This window comes from Alligator sinensis, unplaced genomic scaffold (assembly GCF_000455745.1).
Source record: "Alligator sinensis unplaced genomic scaffold, ASM45574v1 scaffold867_1, whole genome shotgun sequence".
NCBI lineage: Eukaryota > Metazoa > Chordata > Crocodylia > Alligatoridae > Alligator > Alligator sinensis.
In genome coordinates this window covers 572,749-596,629 of record NW_005842842.1, presented here as the reverse complement: position 1 = coordinate 596,629, position 23,881 = coordinate 572,749, and the positions used below count along the sequence as shown (strand labels likewise).

Sequence of the window (23,881 nt, the reverse complement as noted above, 5' to 3'; positions counted from 1 at the left end):
TCCTTCAGCACTCTCGGATGACTGACTTATAAAAGTCTAACTTTTCTAACTGATCATGCATCAGCTCACTGTTAACAGTAGGAAGGCAGTTATTCCCACCATGACCATTCTGAACCTTATCTAGTATGATTTTCCCTTTAGTCCAGTGAAATACTGAAGCAAAGTAGTCATTCAGACAAGGTTCTTTGGGTGAATCTGATATCTTTTATAAGACCAACTTAAATAGTTGGAAAAAATTAATTAATTCTTTTTCAACTATTTAAGTTGGTTTAATAAAAGATATCAGATTCACCCAAAGAACCTTGTTTGCCTATATCCTTAGACCAACACGGCTACAAACTACACCCCTGTAAGTAGTCATTCAGGCATTCAGTTTTCTCCTGAGTGTTAGTAACCAGCTGTCCTGAGCTGTTAAACAATGGTCCCACACTTCCATTTGTTTTCCTCCTGTTCCCTACATACCTAAAGAAGGACTTCTTATTGTCCTTGATTCCTGTTCTTAGTTTAAATTCAGTCGCCGCCTTAGCCTTTCTAATCTTCTCCCTACAAGTGCGGCTGTTGTTGTATAGTCCTTCTTGGGGACTGCCCCAAGCTTCCATTGTTTGTATGCCTCTTTCTTCTTTTTCAAGAGGACCATGATATCCCTATTAAGCCAAGAGAGCTTACCAGCCCTTCTGCTACCTTTCCTCCACATGGGAACGAACTTCTTTTGTGATTTGAGAATTGTGTCCTTGAGGAATGACCACTCTTCATGAACTCTATTCACCATTGGTCCCTGGTCCCACAGCACTTCCCCTACTATTGCTCTAAGCCTATTGAAATTCACTTTTTTGAAGTCCAAAACTTTGACCCTGCTAGCTGATTTGCTTGCCTTGTGATGGACAGTGAACACGATGGTTTCACAGTCGCTGTCACCTTCTATATTCAAGTCGCTCACCAGATCATCTCCTTTGGCCAAGACCAAGTCTAGTAGAGCATTACCTCTGGTTGGCCCATCACTTCCTGGCCCATCAGGTAGGGCTCTTAGATACAGGTCAGGAAGCAATGCAACTGATCTGACTTAGCCAAGCGTTACTCCCAAGAGATGTCTGGGTAATTTAAGTCACCCATGATAACCATGTCCCATGTACGTGCAGCCTCTGCCAGTTCTTGAGAGAACTCCGGATCAAGCTCCTCCCCCTGGTTTGGTGGTCTGTAGTATACACCAACAGTTAGGTATCTCTCACTGCACCTCCGCCCCCTGCCCCATGGTTTGACCCAGAGGGTTTTGAGCTGCTTTTCGTGTCGATCTTATTCATAATGGACTGATAGACTGGAGAACGGTGCAATATGTAACATGGTATTATGTTTGATGTGCATGGTAAATCTGGTTGACATTTCCAGCTTCGGCTACGAGTCATTCATTCACTAGTCCCTTTATATCTTCTGTCACTATAGATAGTAGGAAAGCATGGCGTGGGCTTGCACACTATACTGGAGGTGTAGGTGGAGTTAGCTCTAAGAGATCTCTGACTACAGGGGGAGGCTGGGAAAGGACATGAGTAGTTCTAGGAGACAGAACAACCCCAACAGGATTATATGTGTATCAAGTTACTTACATACATGCACATGTTGGGATGTTTCTGAATATTTATTAGGCAGATTAATTCAGAGTAATACTTAGGAGAGTTTCTTAGCTGGTTGTCTCAGGTTTTTTTTCACGTTTATAAACAATGAGGTGTACCATGTTTTCTGATTTACAAATTAAAGTCAGTGAAGCTGAACTAATCTCAGCTCCCACAACATCTGCTCTAATTATAGATAAACCATGCCAATTACTTGTTTATCTGGATACTCACCACTGCATTACCACACATTAGGAAAATACTGATAACTCTGTACATTAGTAGGAAACTAAGATTAATTTAAATAGTTTTGGGTGAAGCACAATTTTATTACACTCCTCAGGAATGAGATAAGATTTCTGTATTCTTAACTTCATTTTACAAAAATTCCTTTGCACTCAATCCTCTGAACTGATCAACGTAAATCCTTATCTTCATACATGAATAATTTTTGCAATTAAATAGTACACAAACATGAATAACTTAAATGTTATAGATTTGTACAAGAATAGAGGCCAATTTGGATAGGTTAAAGTCAAAATCAAGCTGATGCAAATGTATTTTCTCAAAGTGTGTATGTTGGTAGATAGCAATACTATATTAGTAAGTTTTTTTGTAAGGTTTCTTTTTTTAATGCAGATACAAGGAATGAGATCCTGCCCTATTGATATCAATACAAAACTTTCATTTACTTAAATAGGGCCAGGAATTTATCTAGTCTGCATTTATGATAGTTTGGTTATATTTTGCTATATAATGTCTAGCTTTTTCTATGCCTGCCTGCTACAATCTTACTTGAAATGACTGTAAAACTAAGTCAACTTTTAAACAGTCTTGTTTCATAGCAAGTGAAGAGGACCAGAAACCCTGCTTTTTACTTTGGAGCCTTTGTTTTTCAAGCAGTTGTGGAATTCAACTCTCTGATCTTTCAAATACTTAAGAATATGAGTAAATAGGAGATCTAAACATTTTCATTTAAATCCACAGTGCCATATGCCAATGGCAAGTCAGAGAAATGCACTTTTCCCTATCTCTGCACAAGAAGCATTATTCAAATTAATATAATTGCATTATCCTTCTCTTTCTCAAAGTTTCTCAGTGGAAATTTTGTCAACTTTTCTTGCTTAGCTGTCAGCTCCAAATATAAAGAAGCAGCATAAATCTTATTATGCCTTCACATAGAACTTGTATTGTATAAGCATCCTTCATTATTATTTAACAGTAATTATAGAACAGGGAGAGTCACTGCCTTCACCATTCATCCATGTTTAGGAAAGAAATTTCAAACATACCTAAGTGATTTAGGGACCTGACCTAATCCCAGTTTCAAACATCATTTATGCTTTAGCGTCAAAGACTCATTGATTTTTTCATGTCTTATGTGAGAAGCATGGGGAGAGGGAATATTATTTTAAGGAGCAATTTTATTCCTGAAAGATATTTTAGATAACCTTTCAGATATAGTGGGCATGTCTACACATGCTTTTACATGCACCTAAAATTAATGCACATTAACCTAATGTGCATTAAGGTGATGCACATTAATGCAGGTGTGTGGACCGACTTGGGACTAAAATTAGTCTCAAGTCAATAGACACACACAGCGCTAATGTGCATTAGCATGTCTGCACATCTGCTAATGAGATTTAACAATTCACACATAAAATTGATATCTGCATAAAACAAATTTAGGGTCCAATAGCCTTTTACTCTCCAGTTTAAAGGCACAGTAAGGGTGTGCACGTGTAGACACGTCCTTAATGAAACCTTAAATTGGACTAATGCGCATTAAAAGTACACATGTAGACATGCTCAAAGTGCCCTTTTTCAGGTCTCAGTTCTGGTTAATCCAAGTCAAAACCTGGGGCAAAAGAAAAGCAGCACAACCCTTTAATCACATAGCTTGTCCCTGGAATAAATAACAATTAACTTAAATGGGCTACAATTATCCCGTGAAAAAGTGTTTTTTATGGGATAATCTCACATTCTTCACATGTACTCCAAGTGGAACAATGGGCTTCTACTTTTGTAGGATCCCAGAGCAAAAGCCTTCCTCTCAGCTTTCTCTGTTTTTTACACATCTTAGGTACCTAAGTCACCTAGATGTCTTTGAATGTTATATTACTAGCCATCTTATGTCTTTGAGCAGGGTTTTGTTTGATTACCAAGCCATCCTCTTTTTCAATGACCAAGATTGTAATTCCATCAGTGTAGGTGACAGAAGTGTTATTACTTTTAGAGTTTTGTCATTTAAAGAGGAGCTGAAGAAATTTTGAATTAATTCCCTGCTTGCTTACGAAAGCTCGCTTTAGCCCAATTTTGTGAGAGGCATGTTAATATCTTTCATATACAACTTGAATGACAGAAGTTTCTGAGGAAGATAACATCTATGTGTCACCTAGTACAGAAATTTCATCATGGACACAGGGCGTGTCTCCAATATGAGGTACTAAATAAATGCACATTAGGTTGTGCTAATGCACAGTAGCACAAGCGCATGCTTTTTAGGTGATGCTTAATGTTCAGTAGCCTATTATACTGTGCATTAGCATATTAGCACAGTTTTTTTTATGCAACACTTTAATGTGCAGTAGAATAGGGTACTACTCATTAAAGCACATGTGTAGACATGCCTATGAAAGTGCCATAGTACAACTGGTAACAGTTTTTCTTGTGCACAATAGGATGCTATTTAGGAATTAATTTCATAAAGGGTAAGACCATTTTGTGAAGCAAATATACTGTAACTTCCCTTGTAGCTACAGTCATTTCAATACCTGTTATTTAAAAATATTTAAGATTATGTTTTGGTAATAGCAATCTTGAAACAACCTGCAGTATGATTTCCAGTCTCAGATAAATACTCTGGGACAGATTCACTTTTTCAGGCTGACTCTTGGCCCTTCATAGATAATAGAATCTCTAATAGATAAGACCTGCAGTGAAAACTTTTTAGCATAGAGTGGTACAAAAGATAGCAACAGCCCATTATTATATTATAACTTAAGGGTTAAGACTTAAACAGGTCCAAAGGTATTTCAGTGCTGATTGGTTTAGGAAAGTCTTTCTTAAGGGCAAAATTCTATTTTATCTTGTGGATGTGGACCAAAGTAAAGCTTGCAATGAACTCTGACTTACCCAATTAAAATATAGAAGCACTTCTATTTCCCCCTCTGGGTACATAAGTGCCCTGTTATGGGAATAGGAGATCCTTCTGCATTTCTGGAGGGCAATCCTGTTCCACCCATTGAGATCTTTTTTAAGGGTGATGCTAGGTACCACTGTATATGACATGTGCAAACACCTACACATGATTCACAGGATAAACCCATAGGGAAAATCCAGACTAAAATGGACATTTGTTTCTCTGGGGTAAGTACCAGCAGCACAGCTTGTGCTCCTGCTACTTGTCCCTGGGGAATGCCTATGTCATTACCTAGGGACCTTGAGGAGCTGCAGCTGTTGTAGGAAGCCTGAATGGCAGCCAGAGCTTGGCTGGCCAGGCTCCGGTTTTGGGTGGTGCATGGGGCTGCCACATGCACTGCCCCGCTTTTTTTTGGTGTGGCTTTTTTTGACCCTGGAATCTCCTGGGGTAAACCCCCTCTCCCCTCCACTGAAAAGTAGCAGTGCAGGGAATGTCTGCATGTGCAGTGTGTGGCATCGCAGATGGATCTAAGGCCACATACCACACATTTGCACTCATCTGGACATGCCCATAGATTTCAAATAGGAATCCATAATATCAAAAACATTCTAACCAGTTGTGATCTGAGTTCTTTGCAGCAGAAGAATTGCTATTTTTCCATACTCAAGAAACAAGTGAAAGTGAAGAGATTCCATTTTCTAAAGGTTGCGTTAAGTCAAACAAGGGTTGCCTTGAGTCCAAAAAGAGTTGAGAACACTGCTTTAGCCATATAACTTAGAGGTGGTCACAAAGTGGTTGTCCAGTAGATGAAATAAGATTCTGTTCCAAGTCTCTCAGAAACTGCACATTAAAAATTGGGTCTATTATTGCTAGTAAAGTTGCCAATCCTGATGAATTAATGGGTTTGAGTATTTCTGCATAGCACCATCACTTTATTTCCTCACTTAATGATCTATTTTAGGATTTTATACTGCTTCCTATTTCAACAGCAGTTGAGGGATAAAGATAGTGGAATGTTCTTTATCTTGTGCTCTGCACAGGGCTTGGATTACAATATGTTAATTATGAACATTTCTGGGAACTAATTCATAGTAATGCCTGGAGTATTATAATCTGCTGTACATAAGGTAGAACAGGTCATTCTTATTAAAGTTAAAATCTATGCACCCAGCTCTCTGATACTTTCAGTCTATAACAGGAATTCCCTCAAGACTCATTGATATTGTGACTTTTGTAACTTACTACAGCAGTGAGAAAACCTCTTTATATTAGAGAATTTCATCAGTGTCCTCCTGGTATTATGCAACTTATCTGTTTCTCTATAGATGCTGGAATATAAAACTGAATGCAGCTATTCAGTATATACACCAGTGTCCAATAATGTTTACCCAGCAATTTCTTTAGTTGGTAAATTGCTTTCATTTCTTTTATCCAACATGAAGACATAGTATGCAATCCACATCACCTTTTTATTTTAAAGTCACCCTGCTGTGCAGTCTTAAGTTATTTAGCACCTGTAGTCCTTAGATACCTACTCTTCTCAGTGACTTCTCTTTATATCTTTTTGTGAATGTTTACATTTAGGAAAGTTAGACATATGAGAAAGTTGAAGGAGAGCAAAGAAAAAGGAAGTAGGATTGCTATGCTATGAAGAAGGGGCAAAGCATCAGTTTTCAGTAAACAGGTTTACCTGAGGCAGGAAGGTTACTGAATATGAGTAAATGGAAATGACCATTTCTGAGGTGGAAGCAACATTCAATGCATTTAAAATGCTTAGTTTAAAATAATGTACTAATCTCCATTTCAAAATTCTGAATAGGAACTTGAAATTATATATCTAGAAAAGATAATTTTCAGAAATCTACTAAATTAGATAAGATGCTAGGAATAGCAAATGTAGTGTTCATATTTAAGAAATGAAAAAGGTGATCCAGGCAAGTATAAGTACATTGATCCTTCATAGTAGGGAAGGCTTTTGAACAATTTTTGAGTGAAAGAATACTTAAAAACATGGAGGCAAGTGAAAAATGATACAAAGTACAGCACAGGGTTAATAAAGGTGGATCATGCCACAAAACTGATATTTCTCTTTCATCAGATAATTAATTTTGTAGATGACAGAAAAGCAGTAGCTCTAATTGATCATCATTTCAGGAGAGTATTTGACATGAGGCCACATGGGAATTATTAAATACAGAATTTAGCATTACTACAAGTACTAGTAATTAGAATTAATATAATAACTCAAAGTGGATAAGGAACTGACTTAAGGGGGAGATGATGAGTTGCGGTGAAAGGAAGGAATTACTGCAGTTTCTGAAGGATGAGTCTTGGGATCAGTTTTTTTCAGTAGTACCCATGGTATAAAATGTCAAAATATCCTAATTCTAAAAAGCTTGGAGGCATAATATTCCAGAGGAATTCTGGAATAAATAAATCCACAAATTTACAGATGACGCCAAGCTGGGTGGACTTGTAGGCACTCTGCAGGGCAGGGCTAAAATTCAGAATGACCTCGATAAACTGGAAAAATGGTCTGCGATCAATCAGATCAGATTCAACAAGGACAAGTGTGAAGTCCTGAACTAAGAATGGAATAATAGCATGCACAAATTCAGACTGGGGAATGACTGGCTAGGTGGCAATACTGCAAAGAAAGACCTGGGTGTTACAGTAGACCATGAGCTGAATATGAGCCAAGAGTGTACACTTGTTGCAAAAATAGCCAACAATATGCTAGGTTGTATTAACAGGAGTGTTACTTGCAGATCAAGGGATGTGATTTTCCAATTTATTCAGCACTGTTGAGGCTTTACCTGTAGTAGCTTTACCAGTTATGGTCTCCACACTTCAAGAAAGATGTGGACAGATTAGAGAGAGTCCAGTGGAAAGCGGGAAAAAAAAAAAAAGATTAGAGGCCTGGAAAGCATGATTTATGAGGAAAGGCAGAAAGAACTAGGTTTGTTCTTCAGTCTGGTGAATGGATGACTGAGGTGGGATATGATAACAGTTTTCCAATACCTGGAGAAGAAGACTGAAATAGACCTTTCTCTGTGGCTGTAAGATACAGGACTAAGAATGATGGTCTTAAACTGCAGCAGAGTGAATTTAGGTTGGAGATGCAGATGAGCCTTCTGACTATGAAGGGGTTTTTTTATCCGTATGAGAAAAACAGTGCACCAGAGTCGTATCTCACAGTGGACAGAGCTGAGCTAGGATCATGATGAGTTGTCGAGGGCATTGAGGTTTTCAGGGCAATGAAAGATAGAGCATTGTGTAACTATGTGGTTTGTGGTCTGTGTGGGGGTGGCATATTCACAAGTAGTGCTTGATGTCAGGCCCATTTGGTACATATTATGGCAGATGTGGCCATAGCCAGATCGGAGTCTATTGAGGCGAACCCAGGAGAGTCTGTCCAAATCAAAGCTGGAAGGTCTCATAGAGGGGTTTGGGATGAATGTTTGAGTCAGCCGTTCTCAAAGGCCCATCGTTCTTCCCATAGTTGTGCAGCCCAGTCATTTGGAGAAGAACCTTTGGAAATAGAGTGCAGGTGGTTCAGATGGGCAATGAGGGTTTTGCTAGTTCAGAGGCGCTGCACAACTGCAGAGTCTGATGATATGCTGATGTAGGTAGTGATTATAGTCTAGTTCAACACAGCAAAGGAGGCGGAGACATTGCTGCTTATGGCAGATGTCTCGGGGAGCAATACTGTTAACAAGTGGGAGCTGTGCTGTAGGGGTAGAGCAGATGCAGTCAGATATAAGTTGCATGCTATTGTTAAGTGCCCTGTCAACTTTGTAAGTGTGGGCACTTCGGCACCACACTGGGGCACAGTATTCAGCTGTTGAGTATGCCAGTGGATGTCCAAAGTACAGTGGGCTAAAGTGAGGCCAGCTAGTTTATGGAGCTGGTTGTTGTGAGCTTGTACTGTGGCTGCCAGTTGGGTGAGGTGCATCTTGTAGGTGAGGGTGTGGTCCGAGGTGACTCCAAACTCTGAAGGTGATCCAGAATGAGAACAGGCTACTTTTGTGTTTCATTGTAGTAATTTTAGTACGCTTTTATCTTTGTTAACTGTAGGTTAGTCCATATTAGCATAAGTCAGGCTAAGGGAAGTAGTGTAAAAGGAACTGAGTCAGAGGTGGGAGAGACTTTTAGAAAAGTCTAGCCAGTCTTAGGACACAAATCTTGATTAAGGGTTCAGATCAGTGCATTCTAGCCTAATCAATAGGATGATATAAGAACACCTCCTTTCTGACCATATTTGTTTAAATTTCTACTAAGTAATATTATAAGCCTTTGTTTAAGAAAGGGGATAAAAACGGGCTCAATGCCCTGAGATGGTTTCCTCTGGCATCTTTTGTTGAGGTTTCCATATGCAGACTTAATAAAGATCCAACTCGTCTTATAACTTTGCCTTCAAATGTGGGTAAGATCTCCCTAACAGGCTAGCCAAATGTTAGGAATTTTTAGAATTTTAAGGTGTATATATAAGTTGAAAGACTGCTTATTTCTGCTTGGATCATAAAAGTATATCTAGATACGCATTGCATTATCCTTTATTTTCTAGCAATATTCATAACTAGAAATTCTAATAAAGTTTTCTTCTGCATTCACTTAACAGAAGGACTAATTTTGCATAAAAACAGAGGCTGTCAAAAGAAAGGCTCAGTCCCCTAAATCTACTACAGGGGTCAAAACTCGAGAGGTTTTGAAATTTGCATCATAGGAATTTTCAAAAGCAGGTTAAAAGGGCACTTGGCTGGGATGGTTTAGTCAGAGACAATCCTGTCTTGAGCAGGCGTTTAGATTAGATGACCTCATTAGTTCCTTTCTAGCCATACTTTCCTATGAGCATTGGCAGAACAGGAATGGAATGAAATAATACAAATTAGAAAGTCATGCACTTAGGGACTAAAAATGGGAATTTCTACTATAAGCTTAAGAGCTTATCACTTACAAACAAAAGGGCTAGGGACAGACATTACACATAAACTGGGTTAAGTGATCGGAAACCGATTTAAATCTGTAACAGAATGGACATTTAGTGCACATAAACCAGTTTGAAAATGTCTGAAACCAGTTTGTGATTAATCTGGTTGAATGTAGTATCAGACTTAACTGATTTGGGTCAAACCTGTTTATGCAATATCTGTCCCAGACCCCTTGCTGGTTTAAGTTAAATCAGATTCTCCCAGCATCCTGGCATGCTCTCTGGGCTGGGTGGGGTTCTCTGCTTCACAGCAGGGCTGGCCCCTCCCCTCTACTCCCTGGTTGCAGCTCTGGCAGAGACTTGCAGGCACAGTAGGGTCTGCTGGCTTCCCTGTGCCTCTCTCCCTCTTTTTCTCTCCACCAATTACTGCTTAAGCAGGGATCCCTTCCTCCTCTCTCCCACAGCATGGACCATAGCCAGCATGTGGTATTCTAGCTAATACTGTGTAAGGTAGATTCGTCTGCTTAGGGCTTTTTGGAGCTAATCAACAGTTCAGATGGTAATGTCCCTGCATTCCTTCCTTTGGAAAAAGCTGTTTAAGAAGAGCTTGAACCAATGAGCGAGGCTTTGTTTTCTGATGGGGTGCTAAATGCTGATAATAGAGCTGATATGTGCTCTGTTATCAAGGGAGGTGGGGGGAAACCCCTCCCTAATCACAGTGACCTGCTGTGGCCTGGCCACACACCCCTCAGCTCAGTTCTGTTGAAGGGAAGGGAGAGCTGCTCTAGCACCCCCCAGCTTCTAGCCTGAGCCACTGCAGGCATGTGCCTGCATTTCTGGAATGAAAAGGGAATGTCTATCCAACCCCAAATCGGTTCAAACTTTGCAGGTTAGATTAACTTGCAAAGATTGAATCAATTCAGGCTCAGGGTTTTTGAATGTCTATCCCTATCCCAGAGCACTAAAGGACCTATATGTTTTTTATTGCTCATGGAATGACTACAAGCCACTTATGTACCAATGCCACCTCTGAAAAAACGCAAATGACATTCCTAGGATACATGAGGCAGAATTTCCTGAAGAGATAAGGAAGTTTAAGGCCTTGAGATGTCACCTGGAATACTTCATACAATGCTGCTCATCCATGCTCAAGAAAGAATAACTGGAAACAAATGCAGAGACGGTATGAGGATGACCAAGGTAACTGAAAAACTTTAATGTGAGAAAATAGTAAAAGAGTTTGGTTTGCTCAGCTTAATAAAATGAAGGCTGAGAGGGGATCTGACTGCCTCCTGGAAGTACATCAAGAAAGAAGAAGAACTGTTTAAAACGAAGGACAAAGATGGTAACCAAAGAGGATAGGCAAATATATAAGGTTAAAGAATAAAATTTGATTGTAAATACAAATATGTTTCTAATCATCACCATCTCTTAGAGCCTTCAGTTCTGGGAACAGCTTTCCAATATGAATAGTGGGAACAAGAAACCAAAATAGCTGTAGGAAGAATCTTAATAAATTGATCACAGGGTTTCTCTTCCAGCCCTTCATTCCAATTTGATCCTATAAAGGTCATTTTAACATTTAACTCAGGAAGATTGTTTTAGCAATATTTTAATTGTCAAGAGAATGCAAACTCCTTCCCTTTATATTATTGTTATATCCAGAAATGTTACTGGGTTGTATGCTAGTTAATGGTCACTCAATTTCTTTAACAAAATTGGCCATAAGAAGAGCTTTGTTATTTTCATTAGGAAGCAATCTCTAATTTTAGGTTTCTTTGCCTTTTCAGTTATTGGTTCATGACTCATTTCTTTTCTTAGGCTACAGAAATTGAGTTCAAAGAACAATTTTTGCAACAGATTTACTGCTCATACCTATCAATTTGCTCTCTCCAACTGAAATAAGAGTGTTCTGTCACATCTACCAGTATACAAATGGATTTATTTGGTGCAAGAATTACCTTGTCAAAGCTTAGGATCTAGTAAACAATTTAGAATCAAAGGTAATGTTCTGTGCCCTTCACACTCCAAACAAGAGAGCAAAAGAAATGTCTTTGGTCCTTAGAAAAGTTAATATTTTTTAAAGCTTGTAAATAAGAAATGAAATTTGAAAGTCTCCTGATACCATGATATAGCTTGTTTTCCAGAATAAACTACTGAAACTGTAGCTATCCAAATAATATTTTAATAGCAAATGCCTAGTGTGAGGTCTTTGAAATTAAAATGAAATTGCCATTTCAAGAATTCTTGTATAATGATTATAGTAGACAACATTTTCCAAGGGCAATTTTTCAAAACGTCTGTCTTTCAGTACTACAAGTCTTTCAGTTCGAGGTTAAGTTCCCATATATTAGGGGCAAAAAGGAAAAGGAATTCAGATAACATCCAGACATTGAAAGATCTACATCCTCTTTCCTGACAAATTGTGTCAGCTTTGCCATCTCCCTTATCAACTTCAAGTAGTCATTTGTCTCTGCCTTCTTTTAATCCCTACATATTTCACAAGCTAACAATAGTTCAAAAAATCTGAACTTCTTTTGCAAAACATTTCCGCTTACTTTATTAGTTGGTATGGAAGGATGTACACAGACCAGTGGTACATATCTACCCTGCCTTCTGCTTGATTTCAGGCTAACAGGGATAACTACATCTAACTTGTTATTCAGAGCCCAGCCCAAAGTCTATTAAAATCAATTGAAAGGGTCCCATTGAATTCAATAGGCTTTTGACCTTGTGCTCTCTTGGTTCCTAGTTACTTTCTAGTTGCTGTACTACAAAGAGCAGAAAAGAAATGTTCAGACCTGTGAAAAGAGATCTCTTGAAGGTCAGATGGTAAAGGTCTGTGACTGAAGGGAAGAAGTCCTTGTCTCTGCTCTGAAGTCACTTGTCTGACTTATAATATAATTGTACCCAGATCCATGGCCCACATTCCACTGTAATTTCAGTTTTCACATGTCAGTGAATTTCAATCCAAATTCATGATCTTAAATGCAACACTGTGGCCACATCTACACGAGATGCACACCCAAGTTCTAAATGACTATGCAGTAACTGGCATTACTGCACAATAGTATCTCCACATGGCTTTGTGGTGATGCTGATTGCACAGTAGCTCATTACTACTGCACAGTAGCTTGTTACAGCTAATGTGCAGTCGTGGCTATTATGGCCCATTAAGGTTAGTACCTGTGGGTGCACCTACCCAAAATGCTGACTGTGCAGTAGCTTGTTACTACTGTGCAGTAGTGTTGCATGGCAGAAAGTGTGACACAATGCTACTGTACAGTAGTAACAAGCAACTGTATGGTCAGTGTCACCTAAAAGGTGTTCAGCAACACTACTGCTCAGTAACTCCAGTTACTGCACAGTCATTTAGTACTTGTTTATACAAGTATGTGTTTAGTATTTGTTTATACAAGTACTTAATGACTGCACAGTCAGCATCTCATGTAGATGTGGCCTGTTATTACAGATACTAAACTTAATGCACTATAATTATGATGCATTCATGAATGTGTAGATATGCCCTCTGTGACCTAAAGGAAATATCAACCTAGCCTGCAGCCTACCCACATAGCTATACACTTTCAGCACCTTCATGCCCTAGCCAGCCCCTCTGCCTCTTGACAACACCACCAAGAGGTTGGGGCTGACCCCCTTTGACCCCTGCCAGCCTGGACCTGCTCCACCCCTCTCCCATCCTGCGGACAGCACTGGGCATGGTTGAACTGCATCAGTCCAGCCCTGCTCACATACAGGGACAAACAGAAATTAATGAAGGCCTTCATCTGAACTGTCAGTAAATGAGAGGTAATTTGTCATGTGATCAGGCACTTCTGTCTAGGCATGGCTGTAGAGTGCTTTCCAGGGGCTGATCATATTACAAATATCACTTCTTTCAATTCCCTTAAAGACAGTAAACAAGAAATCTGTCTATATGTGGGACAAGACAAGGGTCTCTTTAGCAGAGACTTGAATGAATTTGTTGACCTATCAGCAAATGTGAGGTGGCCACATCAAGGAGTCTGGAGGGAAGCTAAATGAATACAGTAAGGGAGAGGGGAGTGTCAACAAGCAGTGTCAGCTCGTAGGGGACAGGATAGAGAGAAAAGGCAGCAGAGCAATTTAGGGACTCAGAAGGTAGGAAGATTGGTAAAAGAATAGGAAAGCAATCTTTTTGGGTGCTCTGAGCTGTGTGGGCTGAAATGGGGACAGAGGAACTACTTAACCATTGGAAGCGGGTGTTAGAACCTCTGGCTGTGTGGCCTTTTCTCCAATAAATTCCCCCAGAGCTATCTGCTTTCTGGAACTTGTTCTCCCCAACACAAGGTAAAAGTCCTTCTCTTAGAAGCAGAACTAAAAGGTAGCTCCTTGAATTGGGACCACAGGGAACTAGGAAGAGTGAGGGATTGACAAACCAGGGTCATAGAGGGAAAAGAGGCAGGGCTCCCCCACCCCCTTCAGATCTAGAAGTTATGCTTGGGCTAGCTTTGGGGGACACTCTCAGATATCAGACAAGGCTGCAACCTCTTCCTGAGTAAACACCCCTCTGAGGGGACCTCCGTGGTTAGACAGCAACTAAGCAAAAGTTTTGAGAAACCATATTTTTTGGGTGGTCCACACATGAAATTAGCATGTAGCAATAAATGCTGGTGTAGTTCATGCCACAGTTCATTGCTTCTGGGCACGGTGTTTACACATGCACCTGGGACCACAGCATGTTATGCTGGGGCAGAGCAGCCCCATCTGGTAGAGGCCCTGGGGGCTCAGCCTGCCTGCCGGCAGCTGCTACACCTTAGTTCAGTATGCTGTGGAGGGGCTGGCTGGGGCATGAGAGTGCTACAGTGTGGGGGTGATACATGTGCATTTTAATGCACTAAATCATTCTGCTGTAGGATATTACTTGTCCCAGACAGTATTATCCTACAGCAGAGTTAATTAATTTACTGCAACCTAATAGAGATACACACGCAGATGGTTATGCTTTCCTACAGAGCCAATTAGTTAACTCAACAGTAAAGCACATATGTTGATGCACCCTGTCTTTTTAAAGTGGCAGTTAGGGACCTAAACCCTTTCTGAATCTGGAGCAAACTCTAGATTGGCCTTTTAGAAACCTCCAAATTAGATGTTACAATACCTAACATTAGGTGCCTGTCCCTAGTATAGTGATCCAAAAAACCAGGGATAGATTTCATAGACATTAGGGCTGGAAGGGACCTTGGAAGATCATTGAGTCCAGCCCCCTGCCTCAGGGGCAGGAAGTCAGTAGAGATCATAGGATCCCAGCAAGATAAATATCCAGATGTCTCGTGAAGGTGTTCGAAGTAGGTGTGTGAACCACCTCCAGTGGCAATCTATTCCAACCCTTGTGGGCTCGGACAGTAAAGAAGTTCTTCCTTATGTCTAGCATGAAAGGGTCGTGGAGGACTTTATGACTGTTCGACCTTGTCATCCCTTGGGTGCTCTGGTGAATAGATGTTCCCCCAGATCCTGGAAAGCACCCCTGATAAACTTATAGGTGGCCACCAGATCACCCCTGAGCCTGCACTTTTCCAGAATGAAGAGTTCCATGGCTCTCAGCCTCCCTTCATTAGGTCTGTTTTCCTGACCTCTGATCATGTGCATGGCTCTCCTCTGTACCCTCTCAAGCTTCTCCATATCCTTTTTGAATTGTGGAGCCCAAAACTGGATGCAGTACTCCAGCAGTGGCCTCACCAAGGCCGAGTACAATGGGAGAATGATACCCTTGGATTTGATTGAGAAGCAGGTATGGATGCAAGCCAGCATTTTGCTTGCTTTACTAGCAGCGGTATCACACTGAAGGCTCATGTTCATCTTGTGGTCAATCATGACCCCCAAGTCCCTTTCATCCGTAGTGCTAGCCAGTGTAGCACTGCCGAGCCTATAAGGATGCTGCAGGTTTTTCTTCCCAAGGTGAAGAACCTTGCATTTTTCAGTGTTAAACAGGTCCGCCCACTTCCTGAGCCTGTCAAGGTCAGCCTGGATCACCCTTCTGTCCTCAGGTGTGGACGCTTTACCCCAGAGTTTGGTGTCATCAGTGAACTTGGCCAGTCTGCTTCTGCTACTAATGTCCACATCATTAATGAAAATGTTCAATAGTATAAGCCCAAGGACAGAACCTTGGGGGACCCCACTGGTCACAGCCCACCACAATGATTGACTTCTATCAACCCTCTGGGTCCTACCATATAGCCAATTCCCCAGCCAGTGGATCGTGGTGAGGCCAAGGCTGCAGTTAGCCAGTTTTGCTAAGAGGTGATCATGGGATACTAGACTGAAGGCTTTTTTAAAGTTAAGATATACAACATCAGCCTCTTCTCCCTTGTCCAGGTGATAGGTCACCTAGTCATAGAAGGAAATAAGATTGGTCAAGCAAGACCTACCCACAACAAACTGGTGCTGGCTATCCCTCAGGATGTTGCCATCAGCCAGTCTGTTAAGAATGGCCTCTTTGATAATCTTTTCTAAGACCTTCCCCGGGACAGAGGTCAGGCTGATGGGCCTGTAGTTTGCCGGATCCACTTTCCTCCCTTTCTTGAAGATAGGCACTACATTGGCCATCTTCCAATCTTTGGGCACTTCACCAGAGCACCAGGAGTTCTCAAAGATCCATGCCAGGGGCTGAGCTATGATGCTAGCCAGCTCCTTGAGTACCCTGGGGTGTAAACTGTCAGGGCTGGCTGACCTGAAGGTAATCAGCCTCTCAAGGTGTTCCTTCACGTGGTCAGCATTGATGGAAGGTAAGGAATCTCCATCACCTGGGCCTCCCTGTCCTGTAATGGGCAAGGGCATCCCATGGGACTGGTGAAAAATTGACGGAAAGTACCCATTTAATAGGTTGGCTTTTTCCTGGGCATCGGTTGTCAATTGTCCCATCTGATTAAGCCAGGGGTCCAATGTTGCCCTTGCTTTCCCTCCAGCTCCCCGCATATCTAAAAAAGGACCTTTTATTGTTCTTGAAATTTATAGCTAATTGGAGTTCCATTGTAGCCTTGGCTTTCCTGGTTTGCTCCCTGCAGGACTGGACCAGTGCAGAGTATTCCACCTTGGAGGTGGATCCAATCCTCCATCCTTTGTAGGTCTTTCTTTTTAGATGCAGGAGTTCTGCTAGTTCTCTGGAGAGCCAAGGGGGCTGTTGTGCCTTTTTGCTGCATTTCCTCCGAGATGGACTTGGCTTGTGCATCCAGGATCGCTCCCTTGAGGAGCAACCACTCATCCTGAACTCCCCTTCCCTTTGGGTTGTGGCCGTTTAGGGCCTCGCTGACAAGCCTCCTGAGCTTGTCAAAGTCAGCTTTCCTGAAGTCAAGGACTTCTGTATTGCTGACTGACTTGCCAACTGTACAGTGGATGGTGAAGGTGATCAGCTCATGGTCACTGTCTCCCAGCTTCCCTTTGATCATTAGGTCACTGATTAGGTCATCCCCCATTGCCAGAACCAGATCGAGCAGCACTTTACCTGTCATTGGCCCGTAGATTTCTTGCATCAGATAGAGCTCATCCATGCACGAGAGAAAATTTGCGACCTCTCAGATTTGGCCGAGCGCTCTTCCCATGAGATGTCTGGGTAGTTGAAGTCTTCCATGACAACCATGCACCGGGAGTGTGCGACCTCAGCCAATTCCCTGGTGAGCTCCTGGTCAGGCTCTTGATCCTGGGCAGGAGGTTTGTAGTAGCCTCCCACCATTGTGTCCTCTGCGCCATGTTCGCCATGGATTTTAACCCAGAGGGTCTCCAGTCATCCACCCTGGGTGCCAATGTTGGCTTGCAGGGATGCATAGCTTTCCTTGACATAGAGAGTTACACCCCTGCCTTTCTGTGCACTTGATCCCTCCTATACGGGGTATAGCCATCTATACCTGTGGCTTGGTCATGGGTGGAATCCCACCAGGTCTCCGTTATCCCTATGACATCAGACTTATTTGTGTTAAGCAGGAGGACAAGTTCCTTTTGTTTATTCCCCAAGCTCCTGGCACCTGTGTACAGGCAGGCAAGTATCCCTTTGGGGGCCCTTGCCTTGCCTATATTTCGCTCCAGGGCTGGGGCAGGGGTGGGCTCCCTTAAGTGCCTTGGCCTGCTGGCTTTGCAGGGTGTTGCTCAGTGGGCCAGCAGTGGCGGTAGTCCCCCCATCCCCTGATGGTCTTAATAGGTAATAAGGCTCCCTAGGTAATCAATATGGAGAGTTTGGCAGCTCCAAAGGATGGAGTAGAGAGTATTAATGCTGAGCATGGAGACATTTAGAGCTAGCCAATGGGAAACATTACATCAAGGTTTGTGTTTGAACTCGTAAGCCTCTCTGGAGCTCAGGCACTTGACTTAGGACTACACAAGACCTCTTCATCCTCATGGGATCCAGAGTTCTGAACCATTTTCCAAGACACCTATGAGTGCAGGGCTTTGGTGGTTCTGGTGCATGTCCACACTTTTCATGTATGATAATGTTGGAGTGTTTTTGTTTTCAAATGGAGCAGGAACACTCTGGATCCCTTTTCTTCAACATAAACAACAACATTCTGCCTAAGTCCATTTAGGTTCCTAAAACAATATCCCAGTTGGCTCCATATGTACCCAAACCTAAATTATTTCACTACTGTCATTGGGTGTGTCTACATGAGATATACTGTGGAGTTGCCTAATTAGGTCCACAGTAAATGTCTCCTCACAGGCACCAGCATGTATAGATGTACCCATTGTGAGCTAATTGTGGTTTTATCCACTAAGGCAAAAATGTTCCTTCCTGGGGAGGGGCATTTTTCCATTAATAAATAAAACCACAATTAATGGATAAAACCACAATGTCCCTCCCCAGGAATTTAATATAGTCTTATCACCTCTATCGGTAACCCACACTTCCCAATCAACAAGGACATCACTATGTCACCACTGGATAGGCTCAAATCTTGAAAACCCTTCTGGAAATGCACCAAGGAGCTCTATGATGGTAACAGGAGCACCAAAGAACAATGGAGGGAAGCCTGGGCAAATACCAGCTTGCCACAGAAATACATTGTCAGTGACCCTACAATTCCCCAGCCAGGATCTGACCTACTGAGAAATACTTGGCCCTACCTGAATTGCATCTGGACACTTTGTGGTAAGTGTGGACACCTACTCCATAAATGGAGAATCAAGGAGAGTTTGGGTTGTGATTGTGGTGTGATTTTTCAGATGGTGCAACAAATTATGAATGATTGCCCAATTAGTTCATTTAATGCCAATCTAAAATGAACCCATGCAACTTCCCCTGAAGCAGTTGAATGGTTAGCAAATTTAGAAATTAATCTATGAATGTTTTAATCCTAAAATGTGATATGAAAGAAGATCACCTCCTTCATTCAAGAGCTTAAAGGAGAGTTGCCAAACTGTGTGGCTTGGGTGACTTCTGGCAGGACAAGGGAACCTAATTGTAGCCACCCTTGTAGTTCCAAGGGCACCAGATTAATCTGAATCACTTTTTAGGATTTAGGCCTCTAACTCCTGAGTCTATTTTATATGCCTATGGGGGTAATTTTAGTTTGGCCTCTATTTTCCAAATTGGTTTTAACTTCTAACCTTTTGTTGCTTAATCTCAATTTGGATAATGATTTCAATGGTGTACACTTAGCAAATTTGTGGATGACACAAGTTTGATGGAATTGTAGACACTTCAGAGGGCAGAGCAGGGTTCTAAAATGGCCTGGATAGACTGGAGAAATGGTCTGCAATCAATCATGAAATTCAACAAGGACAAGTGGAAAGTCCTGCACTGGGGATGGAATAACTGCATCTACAAATACAAAATGGGGACCTACTGGCTAGGTGGCAGTATTGCAGAGAAGGACTCGAGAGTTATGGTGGACTATAAACTGAATATGAATCAACAGTGTGCTTTTGCTGCAAAAAAAAAAAAGCTAACAGAGTATCTGGTTGTATTAACAGGAGTATCTCTTGCAAATTGAGGGAAGTAATTCTTTCTCTCTATTCAGCACTAGGGAGGCCTCATCTGGAGTACTGTGTCCAGTTCCTGGCCCCCCACTTCAAGAAGGATGAAGAAATTTGGGAAGAGTCCAGCTCATAGCAATGACAATGATCATGGGCCTGGGAAACAAGTCTTATGAGGAAAGCCTGAAAGAATTAGGGTTTATTTAGCCTAGAGAAGAGAAGACTGAGGGGTGATTTCATAAAAGTCTTCACATACCTGAAGGATAATAATAGGGAGGATAGAAATGATCATTTATCTGTGGCTATAGGGGACAGAACTAGGAGCAATAGTCTTAAGCTACAGCAGGGGAAATTTAGACTGGAGATTAGGAGAAACATTCTGACTGTGAGGGTGGTCAAGCGTTGGAACAGGCTACCTAGAGAAGTTGTGGAAAATCCATGCTTGGGAACTTTCAAAAGCAGGTTAAACAGGCACTAGACAGATTAACATCCCATGGTTTAGTCAAGAATGATCCTGCCTTGAGAAGGCAGCTCAAGGCAGGATCATCAGGGTGGCTCAAGGCAGGATTAGATGACTTTATGAGGATCCTTCCAATTCTACTTTCCTATGATCCTGTGACCTCATGTATAGAACTTACACTAGTACCATTTGCACTGGCTACATAAAAGTAAATATAGGGTTATTTAGTGATGTTTATGTTATTTACTTGGACTTTAGGAAGGCCCTTGACTTGGTGTCTCATGAGGCTCTCAAGGTAAAACTAGGGGGTAATGAGCTCAACAATTTAGTGATCAAATGGGTGGAAAACAGGCTACAGGGTCAGACCCAGAGAGTATTAATAGTCAGATCTGTGTCATGGTGCTTAGGCTCAGAAGGGACCTAAACAGATCATCATGTCTGACCTCCTACCCCGGGCAGGAACAAGTGAGGGGTCATAACACCCCAGACAAATATCTGTCCAGCCTCCTCTTGAAGACCTCCTAGGTAGGAGAGAGCACCACCTCCCTTGGGTGTCGACCTGGCAGAAGGTAGCCAGTGGGGTCCCCCAGGGTTTGGACCAGTGCTTTTCAACATCTTCATCAATGATCTGAATGTGGGGGTGAAAAGCATACTGGCAAAGTTTGCTGATGACACTAAGCCATGGGGAAGTGTGGCCATGCCTCAGGGTAGGCTAATGATCCAGGTGGACCTAGCCAGATTACTTATATGGGTGGACCAGAATCAGATGCTGTTCAACACTGAAAAGTGTAACGTGCTCCATGTGGGGAGGAAAAATCTGCAACAAACTTACAGGCTTGGTGGTGCTACGCTAGCTAGCACCATGTCCAAAAGGGACCTGGGGGTCATAATTGTCCATAAAATGAATCTGAGCCACCAGTGTGATGCTACAGTTAGCAGAGCAAACAATATGCTGGCATGCAGCAACTGATGCATCTCAAGCAAAACTAAGGATGTTTTTCTACTGCTCTACTTGGCATTGGTGAGGATGCAGCTGGAGTACTGTGTCCAGTTCTGGGCACCACACTTCAAGAAAGATGTGGAGAATCTTGAGAGAGTTCAGAGAAGAGCCACTCATATGATTAGAGGCCTGAAGACCAAGCTATACAAGGAAAGGCTGACAGATATGGGACTGTTCAGCCTACAAGAGAGAAGACTTTGCTGGAATTTGGTGGCAGCTTACAAATATATCAGGGGCTAGGCAAACAACTATTCAACAAAGCGCTCCAGCGGAAAACCAGGAACAATGGTTATAAACTCCTAGAATAAAGTTTCAGACTGGATACAAGGAAAAACGTCATGGTCTGTGTGTCCAAATTCTGGAATAGACTCCCAGTGGGGGTGGTGCAGGCACCTACCTTAGAGATCTTCAAAAGGAGACTGGATGCACACCTTGCTGGGGTTATTTGACCCCAGCAGTCTTTCCTGCCCAGAGCAGGGTGGCAAGACCCGATGATCTCATGAGGTCCCTTCCAGGCCTAAACTTCTGTGAATCTGTGAATTCTAATAGTACTGAGCATGGGGCCTTCATCTCCTGGAACCTGGTGCTGATGGTGGGAGCAGCAGGAACAGTGGAAAGTATTAAACAGTGAATCTATGAATTTCAATACATTTAACAAAGGAATTTGACATAACTGCTCCCCCATTGTATACAGACTTAAGCTAAGTCATGGAAATGGCTTTTTCAAAGTTACACTGTGTCCAATGTGTAACAGGTTGCTCTGTTAGTCAGCAGAGGAATAGACAGCACAGGGTGCTCTGTTAGTCCCAGAGACATAGGGAGCAAGCAGGCAGCCTGCAGCTGACTATTATCTCAATCAGGCAATTTTGCCTGACTGGGGAACAGGGCCCAATTGCTATATAAGGGCTGGGCCCTGTACAACTCCTAGGTAAGAGAGGAGGTATTGGGGAAGGCAGGCAGCTCCTTGTCCTAGGTACAACAGAAAACTGCACCTGTTGAGGAAGCCTGGTGGGACTCCCTGTGGTGGAGGAGTGCCCGAGAAGTGCCAGGCCAGTTACTTCCCTGGTGAAAGGCAGGAATGGGATACCTTCTAACCCTAGCCCCCACATCCCTGGTGGGTAGTTGGTCATTGCAGGGGGAGCCCAGGCTCACTGCAAGTACTGAGGTAGGGCCCAGGCCAGGAAGAGGGACATGTGGCAGTTCCCAGACTTGCAGTGGAGTCTGAGGATGCATTAGGGAGCTGGGAGTTAGTTTCTGGGGTGGGGAACAGCAGGGCTTGGAGTCCTAGTCCCATAGAGAGGGGCTTGGAGTCTGATGTGAGGGGCCTGGGGCCCAGAGAGGGGCCTGAAGCCTGGGGACAGTGCCTGAAGCCTGGGGACAGGGCTTGGAGTCTGGTAAAGAGGCTTGGAGCCTGGGGATGGGACTTGGAGTCTGAGTATGGGGCTTGGAGCCTGGGGCTTACAGGCCCAGAGATAGGGCTTGGAGCCCAGGGTGGGGCTTAAGGCTTTTGAGTGTATATTAGAAGCAGAGGGGCTGGATGTGAGGCTGAGTATTTTAAGGCCAGGTGTATGTGCCGACTGAAAGCTGGGTGTCAGGCCACTTTGAGTTGGAAGCTGGGCGAGGCCCCACAGAGGCAGGGAGGCTGGGTGAGGCCTCACTAAGCTATTAGCTGGGTGTCAGGCTAGACAAGCTGGAGGCCAAGTGCTAGGCCGAGCAGACGTGCACCGGGTGTTAGGCCATGGAAGGTCTGCAAGGCTTGGGACACGATAAGGAAAGGTCAGAGTCATTTATATAGGCCCTTGTCATCAGGGCAGGTAAAGGACAGCCTCCCACCTGATGAACATCCTTCAATCAAGAACATCAAGGTGTGGTAGGTGAGATGGGTGGGTGGTTTGCCCTGAAGCAAGTAGGCAGGCCTACATTGAGACCAGCCCCGGGATGCCCACTTGCTTCAAGTCAGTTAGTTCTCTTTATCACGAGCCAGAATATTATCTATAAAGTCACCATGCACTACATTTCATAAGGGGACTTTCACACTATTTCAGTGAAAATAATTAAGCTATTTGCCCAAACTCACCCTTAAATGATGACTGTAACCTTGTCCTGGGAAGCTTTTCCCCTGGTCTATCAGTATGCATCCAATGAAAATGTGTCTTTTCACTTGAAATCTGTTCTGAAAAATAGGAAAGAAGATTGGAATGCAAGAAAACAGAAACAAGACAAAGAATTTTAGGATTAGTTATGGTAAGAGATAAGGCAAAGGAGATCAAAACTGAAAGGGAGGAAGTTCCATGAGACCAATACCTGTTCTTCAGACATATTTCTGGACCTGGCAATCTCCTGTTAGTCTCAAACGACTATCAAACATGGATTGAATAATATGTATGTTAGAAACAGCAGGAGCAGTAGGAGTAAAGAGACCAGTAGCTAAGGAGCAAAATTTGGGACACAATCCTAGATACTCCAAAAACCTCTGGAACTGAAAGTAGTATACATCACTGCTTTTTCTGGTTAGTGTACCTGCTTTAGGCATCTATCTTAGATATAGCAATTCTGTCTGTATCAAATGAAACTGATATGATCTGCTACAGTGTAACTGTTAAATCTGCATGCTCCTGCTCCTGCACAAAACCATTGCTACTTTAACACTGTTTCATTCAGGATTAAAGTTACAGTGATTTAGCTAATTTGTAGCACTACAGGGACATGTGCCCAATGTTGAATAAACCAGGCAGTGGGAGACTGTCTAGTACTGATCCAGGATAAAGTTTTCAAAATCAGGACAAGAGACCTTTTCCAG

At 42.5% G+C, this 23,881-nt stretch overlaps 1 protein-coding gene across 1 annotated transcript in view; it reads right to left on the bottom strand.

The window, feature by feature from the left end:
• The window catches only part of GFRAL (GDNF family receptor alpha like), a 58,584-nt gene that overhangs the window by 4,673 nt on the left and 30,030 nt on the right, over nt 1–23,881 (bottom strand). The window contains exon 7 of the mRNA XM_025191613.1: nt 23,159–23,254. Within this exon, the coding sequence (XP_025047398.1) occupies nt 23,159–23,254 (96 nt within the window). The remainder of the gene's footprint in view (nt 1–23,158; nt 23,255–23,881) is intronic.